This window comes from Cervus elaphus, chromosome 4 (genome assembly GCF_910594005.1).
Source record: "Cervus elaphus chromosome 4, mCerEla1.1, whole genome shotgun sequence".
Taxonomy (NCBI): Eukaryota; Metazoa; Chordata; class Mammalia; order Artiodactyla; family Cervidae; genus Cervus; species Cervus elaphus.
The window spans coordinates 37,062,410-37,083,525 of NC_057818.1; the positions used below are offsets into that span (position 1 = coordinate 37,062,410).

The 21,116-nt window shown below is 38.6% G+C and overlaps 1 protein-coding gene across 1 annotated transcript in view; it reads left to right on the plus strand.

Moving 5' to 3' along the window:
* SNTB2 (syntrophin beta 2) overlaps positions 1-14,553 on the plus strand; it is a 64,532-nt gene extending 49,979 nt beyond the window's left edge. Inside the window, exons 4-7 of the mRNA XM_043898936.1 lie at positions 2,072-2,214; positions 8,378-8,574; positions 11,175-11,359; positions 13,044-14,553. Coding sequence (XP_043754871.1) covers positions 2,072-2,214; positions 8,378-8,574; positions 11,175-11,359; positions 13,044-13,136 — 618 coding nt within the window. The 3' untranslated portion in view covers positions 13,137-14,553. The remainder of the gene's footprint in view (positions 1-2,071; positions 2,215-8,377; positions 8,575-11,174; positions 11,360-13,043) is intronic.
* Positions 14,554-21,116: the final 6,563 nt, after the last annotated feature.

The window sequence follows — 21,116 nt, forward strand, 5'->3', positions numbered from 1 at the left end:
CATTGTTTGGCCAGGTGTACACATGTGTGGGTGTTGAAACACAAGCAAAGCAGAACCCTAACATTAGTATCCTTTTTTCCTCTGGCCAAAAACTCGATAGCAGGGGAAAAAAACCACCTCAGCAGTTGAGCCCCAAGGCTGCTTGTACTGATACCACAACCGAAAACACATGCTATATATAGCCAGCGGCATTCTGATTCCAGTGAAGGCAAACAGTGCCCTTGTAAGTTAAGGCAGACAGACAAACAGAATGACTGAAACTGAGGTTTCATTTTTCTCCAGTGATTAAGTAGAAGAGGGAAAAGATATTCTCCAAAAGCGAAGGACTTGAAAGAGCTAAATAAACACTTTTTAAAAATTGTTTATTGAAAACAGAAGTTCTCTGTCTTTAATTTGGATATTGTTTCTATTGACATTAGCAGTTTTCCTTTCTCTTCTTTGGGAAGAAATACATTTAATTTAGATTTTCTAAATGCATATACCGTGACCTAGCGTTCACAATCTGTCTTATAACTTGGCAAAAAAAGTTCATTTAAAAAATCAGGTTATCATTTTATCCCTTTGGGAAGATAGATTTTTATATTATTTTCCCTATGAAATGTTGTCCATAACAATCTCAGAGGCAAAGACTTAGTAGTGCATATAAGCGAGAAATCCCTTTGGAGTATCTGTGACCCCAACATTGAAGAATCCAAGAGAGCCTCTTTACAGCTGATACTTTCCCTCCAGACATCACAGTCTTAGTCTTTCAGCCTAGACGTATAAAATCTTAGAAAGACATCACAGTCTTTACCCCTAGACCTATAAAGTCTTAGAAAACTCAGGTTCACCAGTAAGGAAAGAGTTAATTATTTCTCCTGTATTTTGCTAGAATTCTCAGGGTTGGGTCATATATTTTGCGCTTTCAGCATATGGTTGAACATGGGTAGCTTCACTGGCTGGAATTCAGTTTCCGCTCGTGCAATCCAGTCATAGCTCTAGCAGAAATAGAGGCTCAGTGTAGATGTTACAACACAGAAATGAACCACTCAGGCCACTTTTCAGATTATAGATGTATTCTTAAAGTGCTCTGACATGTTCATATTACCTTCAGAAGTCATTAAGGAAGAGAAGATAAAAGGTGGATCTGAAGACAAGTGAGAGAAAAGTGATTCATCAATTTAAATTTACCTCGAAGCCGTCAGTGATAGTGAGCTGAAAAGTTGAGGGTTGAAATACTCTGTTATTAAGCGCTCCCTGCTCAAAGGTCTCATCTTAGGAAGGCAAACATTTTGATGATACCAGGGGTTTACTTGAACATAGTCTTTTGCTTTTTGGCCTTGGATCCTTGACAATATATATAAATAGTGGTTGTTTTCCTACGTTTTTAAACTATCACAGAGATAACTGAGCTTTATGCAATTAAATGCAATGGTACATTTGAAACTGAAGCATAAACTTCCTGAACTGTAATGGGGATCTCTTTGACAATAGTTTATGTCAGTGTTTTCCAAAATAGAGCATAGTTGGTCATTTTGCCATTTTAAAAAGATAAAATAGAAATTATCAGAGTGCATTGTACAAAGGATAGGAAGTATGGTTGTTTAGGAAATTTTTAAATTCAGTATTTAATATATGTGTGTTGAGTTGCAATATAAAATGTATTTCTTATAGCAGGTCTTGATCAAAAATATTTTTGATATTTAGATTCTACAGACTTACTTGGTAACAGTTTCTGTCTTGCACTTACATACTAAAACTATTATCATTTTGAACTGAGTGCTGTGTATTTAATTAGAATTGGTGATAATTAGTTATTGTGGAGTAGGGGGAAGAAACTGTGTCATATCATTAGAAAATGTGTGTAATTCACTCAGGGAGCACTTTCTCCAGCTATACAATCTACTTCACACCTCCCAGTGGAGAGGCCCTGCCAGTGTGAAGGAACCTGTGGGCCGTATCCTTTGTCTCACATGGGTTAGGATGAGGAGGCAGAATGGAGACCCACTGTCTTAGGTGGTCACTGAAGGATCTTTCACAGTTACATATCATTATAGTTAGCTCTACTTTCTGGATCTCACCTCTGTAACAGGCAAAGCTAGATGGTGGAAGGCAGCAGTGGAGACCTGTCCTCATGGCCGTGACTGAGAAGGACCTGCTGCTTTATGACTGTATGCCATGGACCAGGGATGCCTGGGCATCACCATGTCATAGCTACCCTCTTGTTGCCACAAGGTAAGACTAAAGATGACAAAATATCTGTCCTACTCTGAGTCTACGAAGGAATTTTAAAACAACTTCTGTTATCTTTTAGGTGCCTAAAATAGCATTCAAGCAGCTGATGTAGACGATATAGACAAAAACTTTTCTTTCACAACCCTACTGATCATTTTTGCAGCTCCTAGCTCAGAATATATGGTTTCTGTCACTAGTATTTTTGTGTGTATTTTTTAAGTTGTCAAAGCAGCTCCCTAACTGCTCTTTTCAAGACTTGCTTACTCATGAAGATAAGTAATTGTGCTTTGTTTTTTTTTTTCCTTATTGACTGTGACTAGAAAACCACTGAAATTGTGGCAGCATTTTGACTGAGTGATGAAATCAGTTAAACCAGAATGTGGTACTGTGGATAAACTACACAACTCAACCAAAATATTCTTCAACTTCTCTTTCTAGTATAAGAGTACATTTGATTCCATCAAATAAACATTTATTTGACCTGAAGCAACAGGATGTTTCTAGTATGCCAGATGTGGGGAGCTGGAAGGGAAAAGAATGGAGAAATGTAGATTTGGAGGCCAATATGTCTTAAGAAATAACCAGAAACTAGTAATCTAGTGTGAAACTAGGAAACATATTCACATTCAGTGTTAATTTGGGCTTTAAATAGAATCAGGTTTTGATACAACTCAAAAACTACACATTAAAAAGGAGTCCCACAAAAACGTACTTGGTAGTCAAAAAGGCTAAATGATGGAGTTATCTGGTATGTCCCACGGGAAACAGTGTGGGCATTCCTGCTTTCAGGAGACAAAGATTCATGTGAGGAAGAGAATTCTTAAATTACAGGAAGACTTTTACGTTATATAGGATTTCCTTCAATTTGCCAAGTTCCCTTACGTATATCATTATTTTTATAAAAATCTAATTTTCGCTTAGCTTTTCAGGAGTTTCTCTGTAATTTAGAGCTGTAGCCCTTAGATCACAGAATAGAGATGAAGGATTTATTGAGCTTCAGAATTAGAGAGGTGTGCCCTCATTAATTCCTTCAGGACGTAAGAGTCCTGCAGAAAGGACCTTGATGATTCAGTAGCAAAGTTAGATAGTCTCTGATAAATAAATAAATTAATTATTGTTCAAAAATCAAAGAACACTGTTAGGGTGATATAAATTACCATGAGTTACTATTTACATTGGCTTGCAAATTTACAGATTCTTGGAAACCAAAGCTATATGTGTGTGTTTACTTAATAGTTGGTATTTTGGGATGGTTGTGGAATTAAGTAAAACATGAAAGTGATAAATAAAGAGGATTTTTATTTAATTTTTTTATTTCATTTGACACATTACCTGAGGTTAAAGCCAAGTGCCCGATACAGGTAGAGAATTAGATACAAGTGCTGTAGATTTTGCAGGATGTGCATTTTGTAGTCTTTTCCTATATGCCTTCTTTGACTGGAAAAGAAAAAGATTCAGAGAAAGCGTGGCTACTTGACAATGTGGAAAATTGAGTGGTGGTGTGCTCATGGGATTTGTGGGGCCAAAGCCGCTATACCGCCTTTGCATGAGCTCATCAGGCCTCCCCGCTAAGGGGGCCTTTTGGCAGTGTGTTCTAACCAACTGCTGTGCCGCAAGAGTCCAGCAGCTGGTTTGAATTAGATTCCCTCTTCCAAATATTTCATAATCAAATCTGTAGGAAAAATTCTCCTGGACTTTATATTTTTTAAGGTCTGATTTGAGATTAGCAATCAAACTGAATATGAGGGAATACACCCTGACACTTTGCTCACATTCTGTATTACATGGCTTGTATGTGGAGTAGTTTTGAAACTCATTTAACTCTTGCTGATGTAGCTAATGTGTAATTGGCATGTTGGTTCTACAGGGGTCAGCTCAGGGAGGTGGTTCTCAAATAATAATTTCATGGATCTCTGGGGATACCCTCTTCAGGGGGTCTGTAAGTTCAAAACTGTTTTCACAGTAATACTAACATGTTGTTTGCTTTTCTTACTGTTGACATTTGCACTGAGTGTGGTAAAATTGCTTGTACCTTATCATGAATCAAGGCAGTTGGCGCTGAACTGTATGGCCTTGCAGGGAGAAAGCATGCCAGTTTAACCTCTAAATGCCTTTGTTGAGGCAGAAGATTGCTAGTTTTATTTAATCTCAGCCCTTGAGTATTCATCTTGTTGATAATCTGTGAGATAAAGGAGGAAGTGCTTAGAGTACACTTCTGCTGCATATGAAGGTGTGATGGTTTGTTGCAAAGAAAAGCATGTGTGGTTTTGTGAGCTGAACTCACTGGTTTTTTTGTTTTTAATGGAACACCACTTTCCCTTCAAAAAAAAAAAAACAAAACAACTGGCTGACAGACTATGGCTACTCAGACTTGGGTATTTGTCAGACTTTTTATTTTTTCTAAAATAAAATTCAAAATGAATTTGTCATTTAAAGAAAGCATTGATGGTATTTGTTAACAATTATAACTTTCTATCTTCCAAACAAAAAATTAGAATTCTGGAAAACTTGCATCTCTCACTATGAATTTTGACAGCTGCCTAGTACTTAAAGACTTATCTGATGAGATCAGTAGCGATATTAGCAAATGTGACTTTTTTTGTATAATAAAATGCTTTTAACATTTGGAAAATACGCATAACCCAATTAAAAAATATATTCCAAATGACCAATACATGATGCTGCAAAATCATGCAAGGGTAAAAAAGATCTATTCAAGCTGCAAGAGAGACCATTGGATTTTTTAATGTAACAAGATAATTGAGAGTTTCCTGGTGGCTCAGTGGTAAAGAATTTGCCTGCAATGCAGGAGCTGCAGGGAGAAGCAGGTTTGATCCCTGGCTTGGAAAGATCCCCTGGAGAAGGGCATGGCAACCCGCTCCAATATTCTTGCCTGGAAAGTCCCATGGATAAAAGAGCCTGGAGGTCTACAGTCCATGGGGTCCCAGAGTCGGACACAACTGGAGCAACTTAGCACACGTAAAAACTTTATTGATAAGGTTTCAGATCCTACCTTGAAACTAACCTTTAAGAAACTACTTGTTGATTTTTGGTTTGGTGAACAAGTGTGAAATGCATGTTTAGCAAATGTTAGGTACTGTATTTGAACCAATAAATGTGAATCCTTAAATGGTTTGGTGGACAGAAAGATAGCCACAATTATCTGAAATAGCTATCAAAAGACTCCTTCCTTGTCCTACTGCATACCTATGTGAGGCTGGGTATACTTCAGCTACATACTGTGGCAGAATGCAGATACACGTAAGAGAATTCAGCTGTCTTTTATTAAGCTGTATATGAAAGAGATTTGAAGAAAATTAAAACAGTGCCAGTCTTCACATTCATTTCGTTTTGAAAAATATTATTTTTAATAAAAGTATGTTATTTATATTAGCACCTAATAGGTTTGTTATTTTTATTTTTAAATGAATTAATATTTTAAAGATTTATCAGTTTTAATTTCTCATTATAGTAAATATACTGTATTTCTTAATATAGTAAATATAGTGCGAAGAGCAGGTGGTGCACGGGGCTTCTCGTTGCCATGGCTTCTCTAGATGTAGAGCACGGGCTCTAGGTGCGTGGGCTTCTGTAGTTGCGGCACATGGACTTACTAGTTGCAGCTTCTGGGCTCTAAAACACAGGCTCAGTAGTTGTGGCACATGGGTTAAGTTGCTCTGCAGCATGTGGGATCTTCCTGGACCAGGGATCAAGCCTGTATCTCCTGCATTGGCGGCAGATTCTTTACCACTGAGCCACCAAGGAATCCCTAAAGTATGAAGTTTAATGCTTTTTAATATTTTCACAGAGTTATACAACTACCACAGTCAATATTAGGACACTTGAATCACCCCAAAAAGAAATTCTGTACCCATTAGCATTCACTCTTCATTTTTCTCTCACCCAGCCCTAAACAACCCAAAGTTGGCTATGGTTTTTTTTTTAGGTACACTTCATCTGAGTGAGGAAGTTCCCTTCTATTCCACATTTGTTGAGTGTTTTCAATTTTTGATTTGATTAAATGACTTTGGATTTGTTAAAATGTTTTTTCCATGTCTATTACAGTGATCTTGAAGGTTCTGTCCTTTATTCTACTTATATGGTTTTACTTATCAATTTATAAATAAATTTTAAAATAATTTTCAAATTGGATCAATTTATAAATAAATTACTATATTGATTTTGAATATTAAACCAACCTTGTACTTCTGAGATAAATCTTATTGGGCTTGCTAGGTTCAATTTGTTAATAATTTGATGAGAATTTTTGTGTCTTGTATTTATAAATTATCTTGGTCTGTAGTTTTTCTTTTCTTGAGATGTCTTCGGTCTGGGTATTAGGGTGTTACTGGCCTCATAGAAAGAGTCGGGGGATATTCCCTCCTCTTCTGTTTTTTGGAAGACTTTATAAAGAATTGGTACTGATTCTTCTTTAAATATTTCGTAGAATTCATCAGCAAAGCCATCTGGGATTAAGCTTTTCTTTGTGGGAAGCTTTTCACTATTAGTTGAAGGGATTTTTAAAATTCTTTAACAGTCATACTTTCTTAGACAATGTTCTGCTCTTTCCCTTTTATCTGAAAATATTTTTTAGTTCATGAATGTCACATTTCTTATCTTTGACCTTGAAGCCCTATTCTTACGAGCATCTCATGGGACAGAATATGCAGGACACATTGTAGAAACTAAGGCTCTTTCTTGCTTATGTTTCTCGTGTTTCTTCTCTTCTCTGTTTTGTTTCATTGTTGTCCCATTCTTGATTTGACTGTTCTCCCCAGAATGGTTTTTTTGGGCCATGCTGCACAGCCTGTGGGATCTTAGTTCCCTGGCCAGGGTTTGAACCCAGGCCACAGCAGTGAAAGTGCCGAATCCTACCCATTGGACTGCCAGGAAATTCCTGGAACTCACTTTTTCAAGTAAAATGATGGCACATCTTTTTTTTTTTTTTTTTTTTTTAAGTGAATGAGAGTCAAGAGCTGTAGCCAAGTAGTTCTAAAGTTTCTTTTTTATGATTGAATAATAGTCCATTGTATATACATGCCACATTTTATCTACTCATCAATTGATGGATATTTGAGCTATTGCCACTTTTAGGCTATTAAGAATAATGCTGATATGTACATTTGTGAACAAATTTTTATTCTAATATATGTTTTTATTTCTCTTGGGTACATACCTGGGAGTGGAATTGTTGGATCATATGGTACCTCTGTTTAACTTTTTGAAGAACCAGTCAGTTAAAAAAAGAAAAAAGAAAAAATCATGGTCTATCTTTGGCCAATAGTAGCCTCTTCAGCTGGACTTCTGAGCCTTTTTGATAGGGCTTTTATATGAAAGTATTTGAGGACTTCCCCAGTGGTCTAGTGGTTAGGACTCCATGCTTCCACTGCAGGGGACATGGGTTCAATCCCTGGTCAGGCAAGTTCTGCATTGTGTGGCCCAAAAAGAAAAATTTGAGAATTGCCATAGTAGCTGTTATGATAGAACATTTTGGACTTGTATATTTTCTGCTGTAGATCTGACATTCTCCAAGAGGCAATAAAAAGATCAGGTGTTGCCTGGGAAGAGAGAGGATAAGTAGGCAGTATACTGAGGATTTTCAGAGCAATGAAAATTCTCTGTATATTATAATGATGGCTATATGTCTTTATATTGATATATTTGTCCAAACCTGGATTTTGACTGATTATGATGTATTGGTATACATTTATCCTTGGTAAAAAAATTACCATTCTGGTGATACTGACAGTGGGGGAGGATGTGCATGTTTGTGGCTTATTTCTTAATCAAAATTGAGTCTTTCTTTTTTTTTTTGACATACCTAGTCTCTTGGGAGGGTTTCCCTGGTGGCATTGCAAAGAGGCGGACACGACCGAGTGACTAAGCACAGTACAGCCTTTCATGGGAGCATGAAAAAGCTAATGGGAAATTGAGGTTCTTGGGCCATCTGGCCTAGTGTTCTGCTTGTGACACCAGGAGTCATTTTTATGGGAAAACAGAATAGTATCTATGTCAAAGACTATAATCTTGTTTTGAGATATACTTACCTAAAAACTGCTGATGACACTTACAATTTTCTGCATTTTTATCAGCATAAATTGTTGAGATTGTCCTCTGACAGGGCATTAATGACTTTTGAACTTTGCTGTGCTTGTGGTCCTAGGCTGGTTCATTCTGGCTCTGGGTGTCGCTCACCCTCCCTTGGATCTGACCTGACGTTCGCCACCAGGACAGGCTCTCGGCAGGGCATCGAGATGCATCTCTTCAGGGTGGAGACACATCGGGATCTGTCCACCTGGACCCGGATGCTTGTTCAGGGCTGCCATGCAGCTGCTGAGTTGATCAAGGAAGTCTCTCTAGGTATAGATCCTGGCATTTCATTCCTAACAGTAATTAAATGGAACTGTCATTCTTTGTTTTAAAGTAAAAATCATTATCCTGTGTGCCAGACTTAAAAATGTTCTGAAATAAGACACCTGAAGGTGATCATGATGGAAAGAAACTGGGTTTCTCTATTTCAGTAGCAAAGTTTTCATAAGTTTTTTATGTGACTCTGAACACATTCACAACAGTTTCTGTACAAGATAACATGGCAGTTTTACTCCTCATTATTTAAATATTTAATAATGTGAGGACTCACTTACTAAATACTAGGTGTATTGACCCTCTTGTTAAGATTTGGAACATGGACAGACACCCTTAAAAGTGTGACCATCTGGAAGAGCTTATAGCTGTAGAAAAGCGAAGAATCTGGAATTGGGGTTTCTGTTGCAAAGTTGGAAGAGGTGTGCCAGTGAGTACTGAAATGAGCATCTAAAGGAAATGACCCTGGTGGTCTCTTTCCATTGTTGAAGCGCCCTCTTGTGGCTTGTCTGCATGAATTTGAAGGGATGGGTTCATATGTGTGAATATGTGTATATGGTATGTATAGGTATTTCCAGATTGCTTTTCATTTTAAGGAGAACAGAGAGTTGTCAAAATTAAGACACAATTGCAGTTTTTAATATGGTTGTGTCACAGTTCTTCAGCTGTTTAGGATGTGCTCTGTATTTTCCTTACAACCACAATGATGGTTCAAAGCAGTGACACCAATGACTAGATCCCGACTTGGATTTTGACCAAAGTCACCATACCACACTGTCTTTCTCACTTGCCTGTCTCCCGCCCATTGTGATTGGTCACCACATTGAGGACTGTGGGCTCTGGTTTTTGTCCTGGCCACAGAATGTGATTTCTGGGATGGAGAAGTCTTCAGTTGGACAGGCTGGATGCTCTGTGTCCTTGTGTGGAGTCCCAGGGTCTGGCCAGCACACTTATCACTGGCACATGGGGTCACCATATCTTCAAGTATCTGGAGAGAGATGCTTCCCAAAACAAAGAGTACAATGTGGCTTTTGAACATTTTTTAGTTTCGTGTTGTTCCTTTGGTGTCTGTAAATTTCATAATACAGGAAACCAAAATCTATTTAGTCTTTGGCTCACAATTGTTTAAATACAAATGGCTTGAATAGAGAGAAAATAAGGACCACCTGGTTCCTTATATTTTTAAATGGACAAAAGAAACTTGTTTTTTGGTAATTTTGAATTTTTTTGTTCTCATTGACAACTCTATTTCAATATTTTACCTTGGTAATACTTTCATTTCCACAGTTCAAGTCAAGTACTTATTAATCACTTATTCTGTATTTAGAGCTTTCCAGACATACTAAACTGGCTGAAAGTAAATCACTCTGACAAGAACCAGGACGTCTTTGAAGTGTATGTGTGTGCACGTACTCACGCGTGGGGCAGGCGCTTAGTCTGTCACATCTCTAATAGGACGTGCGTGCTTCGTGTGCATATGCACATATACACACGTACATAAAGAAGCCGGCATGTCCTTCAGATGCGCGTTACCACCTTCTTCTGTTAAATTGTTCGTTTCTTTTCTGAAGTAATGAATATTCAGAGTTCATTGTTCAAAACTCTCCTCTGTGAGTTATTCTTTTTCCTTATTTCTTGAACATGCCAGCTGCCTTGACTGAGTATTTTTCATGTCCAGTGAAAGGATACATTGGCCTGGTTATGAGGACTTGCTTGTTTGGGAACCATTCTTCCTGCTCACAGCCATGCTCCCTCTCTCAGCTCTGGCCCTTTGAATGATGATAAGCTCAGCTCTCAGAGGAGTGCGTTAATTCCCATGGGGCAGAAGGCCTCTCACCAGTAGCCTCTGTACTAACAATAAAACAGCTTAAGTGTTGGTGAAACAGGGACTTCACCAGTCTTGACAGGAGACATTTGCCAGTCTTGATGATCAGTTCTTTTGATCCCATCAATTCAGATGTATCTTTTCGAATTTTATCTTTGGTAGGATTGACAGCGTGACTTTCCAACTACCAACCATGTAACTGCCCCTGAAAGGTGTCTCTACCTTTTCTCATTTGATTGTTCCTCCTTCTTGCCCACTCGAAACCTTCTTCCTACTCCTCACTGCCTATCAGATTTGACCACGTTTTCAGGCCTTTCTCAAGTCCCATTTCTCCAGGAAACCATTCCTCAACTTGGGCCTTACTGAGTTTAGTATTTAGTCACGTTCTATACCCTTTACCTTAAGCAGTTAGGGATTTCATGTCTACGCCTGTCACTTAAGAGGTCTTGAGAGCAGAGACCATGCCTCTTACTTCTCCAGCACCACACACAGCCTACTGTCTGCACAGTGTTCAGTTGATACTCACTGAATTGAACTGATTCAGATCAGATGTCAAGTAAAGTTATAGTAATTTCTTCCTCATCTCAATCAAGATGTTGACTTGAGTGACCAAAACAGAACTTATTTCAGAACATTCCAAATAGGTTAGGTATCATACATTCTCAGGAAGATTCTTTTCCCTTTTCCCTTTTTTAAAGTCAGAAGAAGCTTTTGTCACTCTCTAACTGAAGTAGGAACTTCATTAGTGATGTCTGTTGCTTGTCTTCAATAGGCTGCACATTAAATGGCCAAGAGGTGAGACTCACCGTCCACTATGAAAGTGGGTTCACTATCTCCAGGGAAAATGGAGGTTCCAGTAGCGTCTTGTACCGCTACCCCTTTGAAAGGCTGAAAATGTCTGCTGATGATGGCATCAGAAATCTGTATCTGGATTTTGGTGGACCCGAAGGAGAACTGGTAAGCATGTTTCTGAAAAACATGTTTATTCTAATAGATATTCTCTTTCTTATCATTTTTTACCTCTTGTTATAGAAAATTATGGACTTACCATCTAATATTCCATTTGGAGACAAGGAAATTCTTCTTCAGGTTTCAAAGATGTATGGGTTTGGCTTTGGGATTTTGTTTTGTGTTTTCCTCACATTAGGAAATCATTGCCTATTTAAAGTTTTGTTTGAGTATCAGCAGGAAAAATTAGATAACCTTGTAAGAAACAGGCTTTTGTCAAATGTAAGATATAAAATACTACACCTCGCAAACTTTAATAAATGAGTTCTATCCATTGCTGTTATCAGCAATTTGTTGGGATAAGAGTTAAAAGTAATAATGACTTAGTTGCTATAGAAATTCTGCTGGTCAGAAAAAAAAAATGCAAAGATATGTCCATACACCCATCATCTGTTTTGACTTCCTTGTCCTTTAAAGGAAATACCCACAGGAATTCTTGAGTCCCCTTGGAGAACTAGAGAAGTGTGTCGAGGGTACTTCAGAAATCTGAAATTATGATAAAGGATTCAAAAAGTCATGCCTCTGTGTCTTACGGTATTGAGCCAGTGGTTCAAGTCTTGTCTTATATTTGTAATCTTATGTCTATTGATACAGTCACAACAGGTATAAATTTGGAAAACAGAAACTTGAAATTTTAGAACTAACAGAGATCTTAGGGATAATATAGTTCAAACTCCAAATGAGAAAACTATGACTAGAAATCTTCTTTTAAATGATGAACCTTTAGGAAACTATGGATAGCCATGGACTTCAAAAGCCTGTTGAAGCCTGTTCATCTGTCAGCTGTCCAAATTAGAGGCCTGTGCTTAGGAAGGTATAACTAGCCCACCCAACTAGCTTCAAGATTTGCCATTCCCACCACAAACTGATAAGGGGTGTCAAAAATCTTAATAGATGATCATACTTCAGCTGAATTCACTGTGATTCCCTGTGGGAAATACACTTACAGTTAGTGGTTTCCATATAGGATATTCCTCTTTTCTTTACCTCTTCTACTTTTAAGTTCTTCCTACCTGGCATGGTGGAATCTAGTACACCACTAAGAGTGTCCTAATTGTGGATGTGAACTCTCACGCTAGTGTTTAATTGTGCCATGGAATAGCCTTACTTCTGAATATACTTCCATTTGCAGCTCTAATTGCCCAAGTGTGGCCATAAATCTGGCACATCCTTTATCCAAGTTCTTTTTAAAAAGTAGAACACAAAAAAGTGTTTCCCTGGTGATCCAGTGGTTAAGAATCCACCTTGCAATGCAAGGGACACAGATTCAATTCCTGGTCCAGGAAGATCCCACATGCCAGGGGCCACCTAAGCCTGTGTGCCACAGTTACTAAGCCAGCACGCTGGAGCCTGTGAGCTATGACTACTGAGGCCCGAGCTCTCCTTCGCCCATGCTCTGCAATAAGAGAAGCCCCCGAAATGAGAAGCCCAGCCACAAGGATGGGTAGCCCCCACTCGCCACAACCAGAGAAAATTTTCCTTCTCAAAGAAGCGAAGACCCAGTGCAGCCAAAAAATTAATGAATAAATCTTTTTTTTTAAGTAGAATATCATGTTCAAATTTGTTTACTTTGCACATTTGTGTATTAAAGCATCTCTGTATAGTAGTGACAATCAATGTCCTTTCTCCACAGACCATGGACCTGCACTCCTGTCCGAAGCCGATTGTATTTGTGTTGCACACATTCTTGTCGGCCAAAGTCACTCGCATGGGACTGCTTGTATGAGCAGCAAAAAAAAAATCAGTTAAAGAGCCTTGAATGTCATAAGAAGTATTTCCACCTCAGACAAAAAAAAAAAAAAGCACAAACAGAAAGCTCTTTGCTCCCTCCCCCAGCACAGTGCCTTGACAAGGACCTGCAGATCACTGCTGAACTTACCATGTTTGAAGAAGAGCTTGCTCTTTACAAGCTACCTTGGCCAGAAATTCTAGGACTCTAGTAAGCTCCAAAATGAATCTGTTAATTTATTGTCTCGTCTCCTAATGTGATTTCTAAGTAATTAGGTTTATATCCCTTGTTAAGAAGGGTGGCTCATTCTTTTTCATTTTGGGCATAATCAAACATATGAGCGTTTTCTTCTCCTCCTTCCAATAGAATTTATTTCAGGCTTAACCTTGACCACTTACTTAGAACAACCATCCCTTCACAGGTGCTAGTTTGCAGCAGCCTGGGCTTCTTGGCCACTCCGTGTAGGTTAGACATTTGGTTGGAATTTACTGTCCTCATTTACTCCTCCTAACCTCGGAAGTCCTTGAATTGCATCACCAAAGGGTTCTTCACATGTCCTGGCTCTCCCTGTATCCTACCCTGACCATCACGTCCCGCCACGTCACTGGCTTTGCCACGCCTAAGTGCTCACTTTAGGACTTAGAACTTCGGAGATTTGATTTGCCTTGCTTTCCACTCCCTATCTGGTAGTGACCAACTTGAAGAGCAAGTTGGTAACCACTGCTCTAAAAGCAAAGTTTTGCTTGTTTTAGGATTTTCTGATTTTTCTCTTTGGTAGGAGCCAGGGGTAAGATTTCTTTTAAAAGAAAATCCTCATTAGCTGAAGCCATTTTTTATTGCCGACCAAATGTGCCTTTGGTGAGGGTTAATGGAGCTTTATTAGTCACTGTTTGAATAACTGGATATCACTGCCATTCCAGGGAAGTCATCTATCCTAATTTTGAGGAACAGTCTTTGAGGTGGGTTTCCTTAGTGTGGTATCTTTTCCAACTGGTAAATCTTTTGAAGCAAGATAAATCCTGTAGAGCCAGCTTGTTTTAAAGTACACATCAGTGAAGCAGCACACCGTTAGCACAAACACCGTGTCGCGTCGCTTTGGGCTGTGTGAGCCCAGGCAGGATCCAGGCCCAGGCCCTCCCCCTCCAGGGCAGCAGGGCGGCATCCGTCAGCACTGCTCACTCAGTGCTGGCTCGGTCACGCCTCCTGCAGTGGGCAGGGCACCGAGACCATGGAACAGCTACCCGGGCTTCGCTCAGCCTCACCCGGTGTGTCATCAGGAGACCACAGCAGCAGCGAAAGGGCTGGTTCTGCAGTACTGGAGAATCACATTCAGCTTTCTTTTCCTAATTATGAAAGAGGTATATATCTGAAACCATATACAACAGTATAATAGCTATATAAAATGTCAAGGTTAGTACAGTCCCCAGATCCAAAAGAAAAGATAACACTGACTTGGCTGTTCTCTGTGCTCTCTGGGGAGGGGTCTAGGAATAGTTCTCATTTACTAGAATTATCAGGAATGCCATAGAGGATGTGTGTACTATGGAGGGTGTTAAGAGGATAGCAATCCAAAGATAAGAAGAAAAAAAAAAAAAACACCCACAAATGTACATTTGCAAAGAGCTATTTGGTTTGAGTGCAGACTGACCTATAGGCAGGACATATAAAAGAGCAGACCAATGAGCAGAGATGGTTCAAATTAGACTTTGTAAACTCATTGTCCTCCCTCCGCCCCATAAGTCAGTTCTCCCAGCTCCAGTCCCCAAAATGTTCTACTTAAAACTGGAAATTGAAATCTAGGCTAGAATATAACTTCTAAGAGCTTTTCTTAATGTTTTGAAATTTCATAAATCTAAGTTTGGTTCCATCTGGGATATGTTGCAAGTCAGAAAAAAAGAAAATATCTTGAAGATCCAGCTAGGATTTCCGGAAGCAGAATATCAACACACAATACCCTCAGATAAGTGAGCTTAGACACTTTTTGCAGTGAGAGTAATATTAATCTGAGAAGTTGAACAATACAGTCATAGACTTACACAGCAAAGCCATTTGGTGAGGTTTTCTGTGTTAGTACGAAAGGCTAATAAGCCACTGAGAATTTTTTTCTGGGGGAACTTCTGAGCCACCCGCTCATTTCTTTTATGGAAAAGATCTGTTAAAGAGTTGTGATTTAAATGTGCACAGGAGAGGTAAGCATTGTGTGCATTTCGGCTCATTTTGCTCAAGCTTTAACTGTCATAGCACCAAGATCCCTAGGTTTCTTAGCATCTTTTGAGTCTTGATGCAAAATGAAAGTGTATGGGGGGTTTCCTTTTACCACAAGCACCCCCAAGAACAAGAGCCCTTCAGCTGCTTGTTTAACAAATGTCAGCAGCTTTCCAATCATGGGTGACCAGGTTGTTCTTCAAATAAGTGTGTTTGTGGGACTCTCATACCACAAATCAGGTGCTTTTTATGTATGAGACAGCCTTGGTAAATAGCTATTTTGTATCAAGATGCCAAAATGTGGCAAATTATCTTCAAATGGTAACTGCAGATGGGAAGTTTTGATATTTCACCTCTTTTCTAGAACAGCTGACTTTTCATTTCTCTTTGATTTTGAATTAGGAAGACTGTTGAGGATGTGGTGGGCTTCCCTGTGTCAAGTGGAAGGGAGCCGCAGAGTAGCATCCCCTCGTTCCGATGGACCCATCCTGTGTCCTCGGGACCCACCTGAGGGTGTAGATGTCTTCTCCACATTCCACACGGATGGCTACAAGCAGCCAGCTGGGGTGTGAGCTTTCCTCCTCCTCATTCTCTAAAACTTCCCCCCTCCCTCTCCAAAAAAGCAAAAGGAAAGGAAGAAAAGGCTCAATTATACTTTTGTTGGAAAATGTGAGTCCTTTCCTCAAGTCTTCAAACAAACCTTACCTGGAAATTATATCTAATATTTTATATGAAGAAATACTTTAATGTATGTTATACAGTATTTATTAGGTAGTCGTAACTGTAAACTCACCTACCTAGAAAAGTTTCAGATTAAATATTGGGACATGTACAGGAATCAAAAATATTACTTTGAAGGTCATTTGCCTATTTTAAAGCCATGTTTTAGCACCTTTTAGGCTAGGTGAAGTCTGATAGTGCCTGTTCCTGTCATCTACTCTCACAAAGTTATTGAAAATTATTGCAGGCAGGAGAGATCAAACTGTTTATTTCCTATATTTTTATAAGTGGAAAAATCTCTCTGACCAACAAGTCATTAAAATTGTTACTGATTATTCTCTTAATTTATCATCCTAACAGAATGGTAACAAAGCTTTTTTCAGCTGATTACATGCACTTAGCTAATAAACCAAAATTTACTCTTTAAAAAAAATTTAAGCTGTGTGGAATATGGACAAGACTACATTTCACTGTAAATGGTTTTGATGGACAAAAGTGTGTCCACTTTTGAGAAAAGGTTATAATGGATTGTTTTTAATTTTGAGAGAACCTCCAGTCTTCTTGTTTAATTTATATCCATATTTTTAAATTCAAATTATCTTGTAAGCTGCTATGCAAAATGTATTAAAAGCCCTACCTACTTAAAAAGTTAAACAGTTTTGAAGTTTTCAGGGAAGACCTGTAGACTTAAGCACTTTCTCTGCTTTTTTTTTTTCTTATATCTTAGACACGCTGAATTATGTTCTTATTATTTTCACTGGTTATAAGCTATTGATTGTACATAATATTTAAACCATCCAAATATCCAGCACACATTTCCATGTCACTGCCATCCACTATTGATGCCGTGAATGAAATGGCTGGTTAGAAAGCCAAAGGTCTTTTTTTTCCAATATCCAATGAAGAAGTAAAATGCCAGATCTCTTTCGTCTCAAAGCATACTGAGATCTGCATATCTGTGTAAGGAAGAGAGACTGATTTGGGATTCTGCTTAAACTTTAAGTTGAATTTGTTATAGTCATATTCATTTGTTTTACTGATGTCTATCAGATATATTACATGCCAAGTGGTACTACATCCTGTTGGAAATATGTTTCATTTAAATTTGAATTCTTATCATGGCTTTTTTTTTTTCTCCATTAGATCAAAGTAGAGGAATCTGCCATTTTCTACCATTCTGTGTCCCTATTTTATTTGCCTGGTGATCTAGAATTATTTTGTTATGCACACTGTCTTTAAAAACGGACAGCAGCAGTCCTCCCACCCCCGCTCACCTTTTTAAGCTATATGTTTCATTGTGCTGGGCCTGGAAGCACTCCTTAACTGTGTGATGATGGACAATTCTAAAATAATTATGCTGTATATCAGGATTATGTGTTTTTGAGCAATATAGCTACTTCTATGGTATAATGATATTAAGTGAAGTTTATTTTACACTAGTAATAGACTACATAGGTGGTTGATTTGAAACCCTTTCCCTAAAGCACACACATACACAAGCATACTTCTAGCATATCAGTAATTTCCAGTTAAGGTAAGGTACAATTAATAGACACATAGAACACATCTGTCTCTTCAACACTAGCTAAACTGCCAACTGGAAGAATGGTTGTTATGTATTAACTTTAAAAAATATCTTAACAAGATTTCTTCTTTTATAAACTTGAGCTGAATTTCTTGTCACCTCTGTTCTTACTTTCCACTTTAGCTGACTGAACCAAAGCTTATTCTGGTTTTAAAAGTAAATGTATCCTTGATGTAATGCATAAATATGGCATTTATTGCTTGCTCTCCGATGAACGTTTTATTGTATTCAACAAAAGTCTACCATATGACCTGTAATCTTTGAATTGCCACAAAATAGATTGGTTGAAACTAAAAAGATGTAACAGAGAAATGATGCTTCATTTTATTGTAAAATTAGGTATTCTGATAGATTTATAACTTCTGTGTCCTGGAAGTACTTTGCTCAGTTTAATAATAATCTTACCTCCATGCCATTGACACAAATGCAAAATTTTTTGAGTCCCTCTTTATCCTAGTCCCATATAGACTCTTGGATCCTAATTATCACCTCTTCCAAGGTGACATAAGTCCCTAATGAATAGACAAAAGGTTCTTTGGGGCCCTAGAGAAATTTTTGAAATGTCAAATCTAGTTAATTATATATTAATTCATGAATTCTTTCATCTAATAAGCATTTATTCATGTGCAGTTCTTCACAGGCACTCTGAAGGGTCCAAAAGAAAATTCCTGCCCTCAAGCAACACCTCATCCATTATTTCTCAGTCATACCATGCCATCTATTTATCAGTCAGAGGTTAAGTCATTAACCACCTCGTATTTTTACCAAAGTAAACCTCCAGTTCTGCTCACCTGGCAGACTGGACAGTGTTTAAAAGGATGCTCAGTCACTGGTCTATGCCAGCATGAAAGAACTCCAAGCACATTTAAGAAGGTTGGTCTTTTCATCATGCATCTTTTTTTTTATTGCAAAATCAGACTTAAGTTTGGGATGGAGAATAGTGTAGAATATTCTTAGTAAGGCAAATCACAACTAAAAGTAAGTTCTGTTGCCCTAAGTGGATCAATGAGAAAGTCTTTTTAAAGAAATACTTATCTATCAACAGAAGAGATCAGTGTATATTTTATCTACCCCCCCTTTGTAGATTCTGCTGATCCAATCATTTCCACACTTACAGCTTTTAAACATCTCATTTGCTCAAACTCCTTACATGTGATAGATAGACTGTTGCTTCATCTGAGAAATCAAAATAATGAAGATATTTACAACTTAGCAAAATTTCACTTACTCTAGAACACTTGGGCATTCAAACTCAGTAAAAAGGGCACCTTACAAAAATAAGGGAGATTGCATGAGTTTTTCCGTTTTTTCCTTCAGTATCAGTCCCCTTCTATCCAGCCTGCCCCCCACCTGTCACTAGAGGCAGCCTTTCGGTCACAGCCTTTGTCATGCCCAGAAAGGCGCTGAAGTGTCAGTGACTGGAATGGCGCAGGGAGCACAACCTCCTGGGCTCCCTCCACGGTTTTCCGTGTCCCGTAGTTGTGCACAGAATTTAGCTCATGCCTTTAATGTCTTGGTCTTGACTTTAAACCGCCCCCTTTGACAATCAGGTGCTAATGATGCTATTGGAACCAGCCTGTATTGTGAGTGTCTGTACTGCCTAGGCGGGAAGAAGTGCTTTCCTTCTATCAGTCCTGTTCAGGTGGGTGTCAGTTACATTTTGTCACCTCTTGTTTTGTGAATTAATAGAATTTGGAGGAAAAGAAATGATTTAAGCTACAAGTTTGGGGTTTGGCACAGTCATCAATCTTGATGACACTCTTCATACTTTAAACCAAATCTTCTCTATCATAAGAACCAATTTCCAACTGTTTTTCTCTAGTTTGGACTCCAGTGTTATGTTTTACAGTCTGGGTAACACTGTAACACTGATGGGTTCAGCGTGATAAGACCTGGGTACCCAAAGAATCTGTTTCCTTTGTGGTACCAGACCCAAGGTCTTTTAGAAACTAATGTGGCAAAACACCACCTATAAAGGCCTGTTTTGGCTGATCTGTGCAAACTCTGATTATACCCTCTTATATGTATTCTGTCCCACACAACTCTCGTTTTTTTAAGTATTAAGACCTAGAAAGCTAGGATAACACTTCTACAAGGAGTTAAAAGTATGTGATATTCTGTTTTTTTCCTTCCTTTTGGAATCCTGTATTTAAACAAGACTTCTTTTTAAGTATTGTTTAAAATTTAGGTCTCAAGTCTTCTGGCATTACCAGACTACCAAATCAAAACCCATGGTGTAAAACAGGGCAGTATTTGTGTTCTTAATAATGAGAAAGCTTTATGTGTACTCTGTAAGTATAATGCATAGACAACACTTTCCCTTGAGTTGCACATCAACATAGAGCATTGTACATTACAATGAAGTTTGTAACTTAAGGGTATTATATATATAAATACATATATACCTTTGTAACCTTTATACTGTAAATAAAAGAATTGCTTTTAGACTTGTTTTTTCACTTTTTAATATTAAAATAGTTTCAAACTTACAGGAAAGTTTTAAGAACAGTACAAAGGGGCTTCCCTGGTGGCTCAGTGATAAAGAATCCACCCGCCAATGCAGGAGACAGGTTCGACCCCTGATCCAGGAAGATCCCACATGCCGGTGCACCACAACTACTGATCATGTGCTCTTGAGCCCATGAGCCGGAATTGCTGAGCCCATGCACCGCCACAACTGAAGCCCGTGTGCTCTTGTTCTGCAACAGAAGCCACTGCAATGAGAAGCCTGCACACCACAACATGAGAAAGCCCAAGTGTAGCAATGAAGTCCCAGCGCAGCCAAAAATAAGTAATCTTAAAAAAAAAAAAAAAGTAGAAAGAACTCCTGCATCCTCATCACCCAAATTTCCCGAATGTTAACATTTTGCCACATTTGTTCCAGTACCCTGTCGTTTTTTTCTGACATGATGCTCATCACCCTTAAATTCTCTAGTGTGTACTTTGCAAACACAAGGACGCTCTCCTGTACTGCCACCCTACAGCCCTCCCAATCAGGAAGTCGGCTTTGGTTCAGCACTACCACCCATCCAAAGACCCCACTTAATGGTGCCAGTCTTCCCAGCAATGACTGTCTCCGTTTGCTTCCTGGCACAGGAGCCTATCCAGTATCACATGTGTTTGGTTGTCACATCTTAGCTTCTTCTGATGCCATTTTTAAACAGATTTAGGGCAACTCCAAACTCTTAAAAACTTAGTTTTTGTTCTAGTTCTACCACTGACCATCTGTGTGATGGGAGCTTAATCACTGGATCAGTCTGAGCTTTATCATACATTCAGTCACACAGAGGAAAGTGAGGTGAGAGTTTCTCAGGAATCTTGCTAGGAGATCAGTGCTCCATTTATTTTGGTATCATTCACTTTGTGTGATATCTCAGCATAATTTTGCCCTGGCCCTACCTCTCCGAAACGTTACAATCCTAAACCTTGTTTTTATTCCTCCTCCCCCACACTGTTCTTGCTGTCAA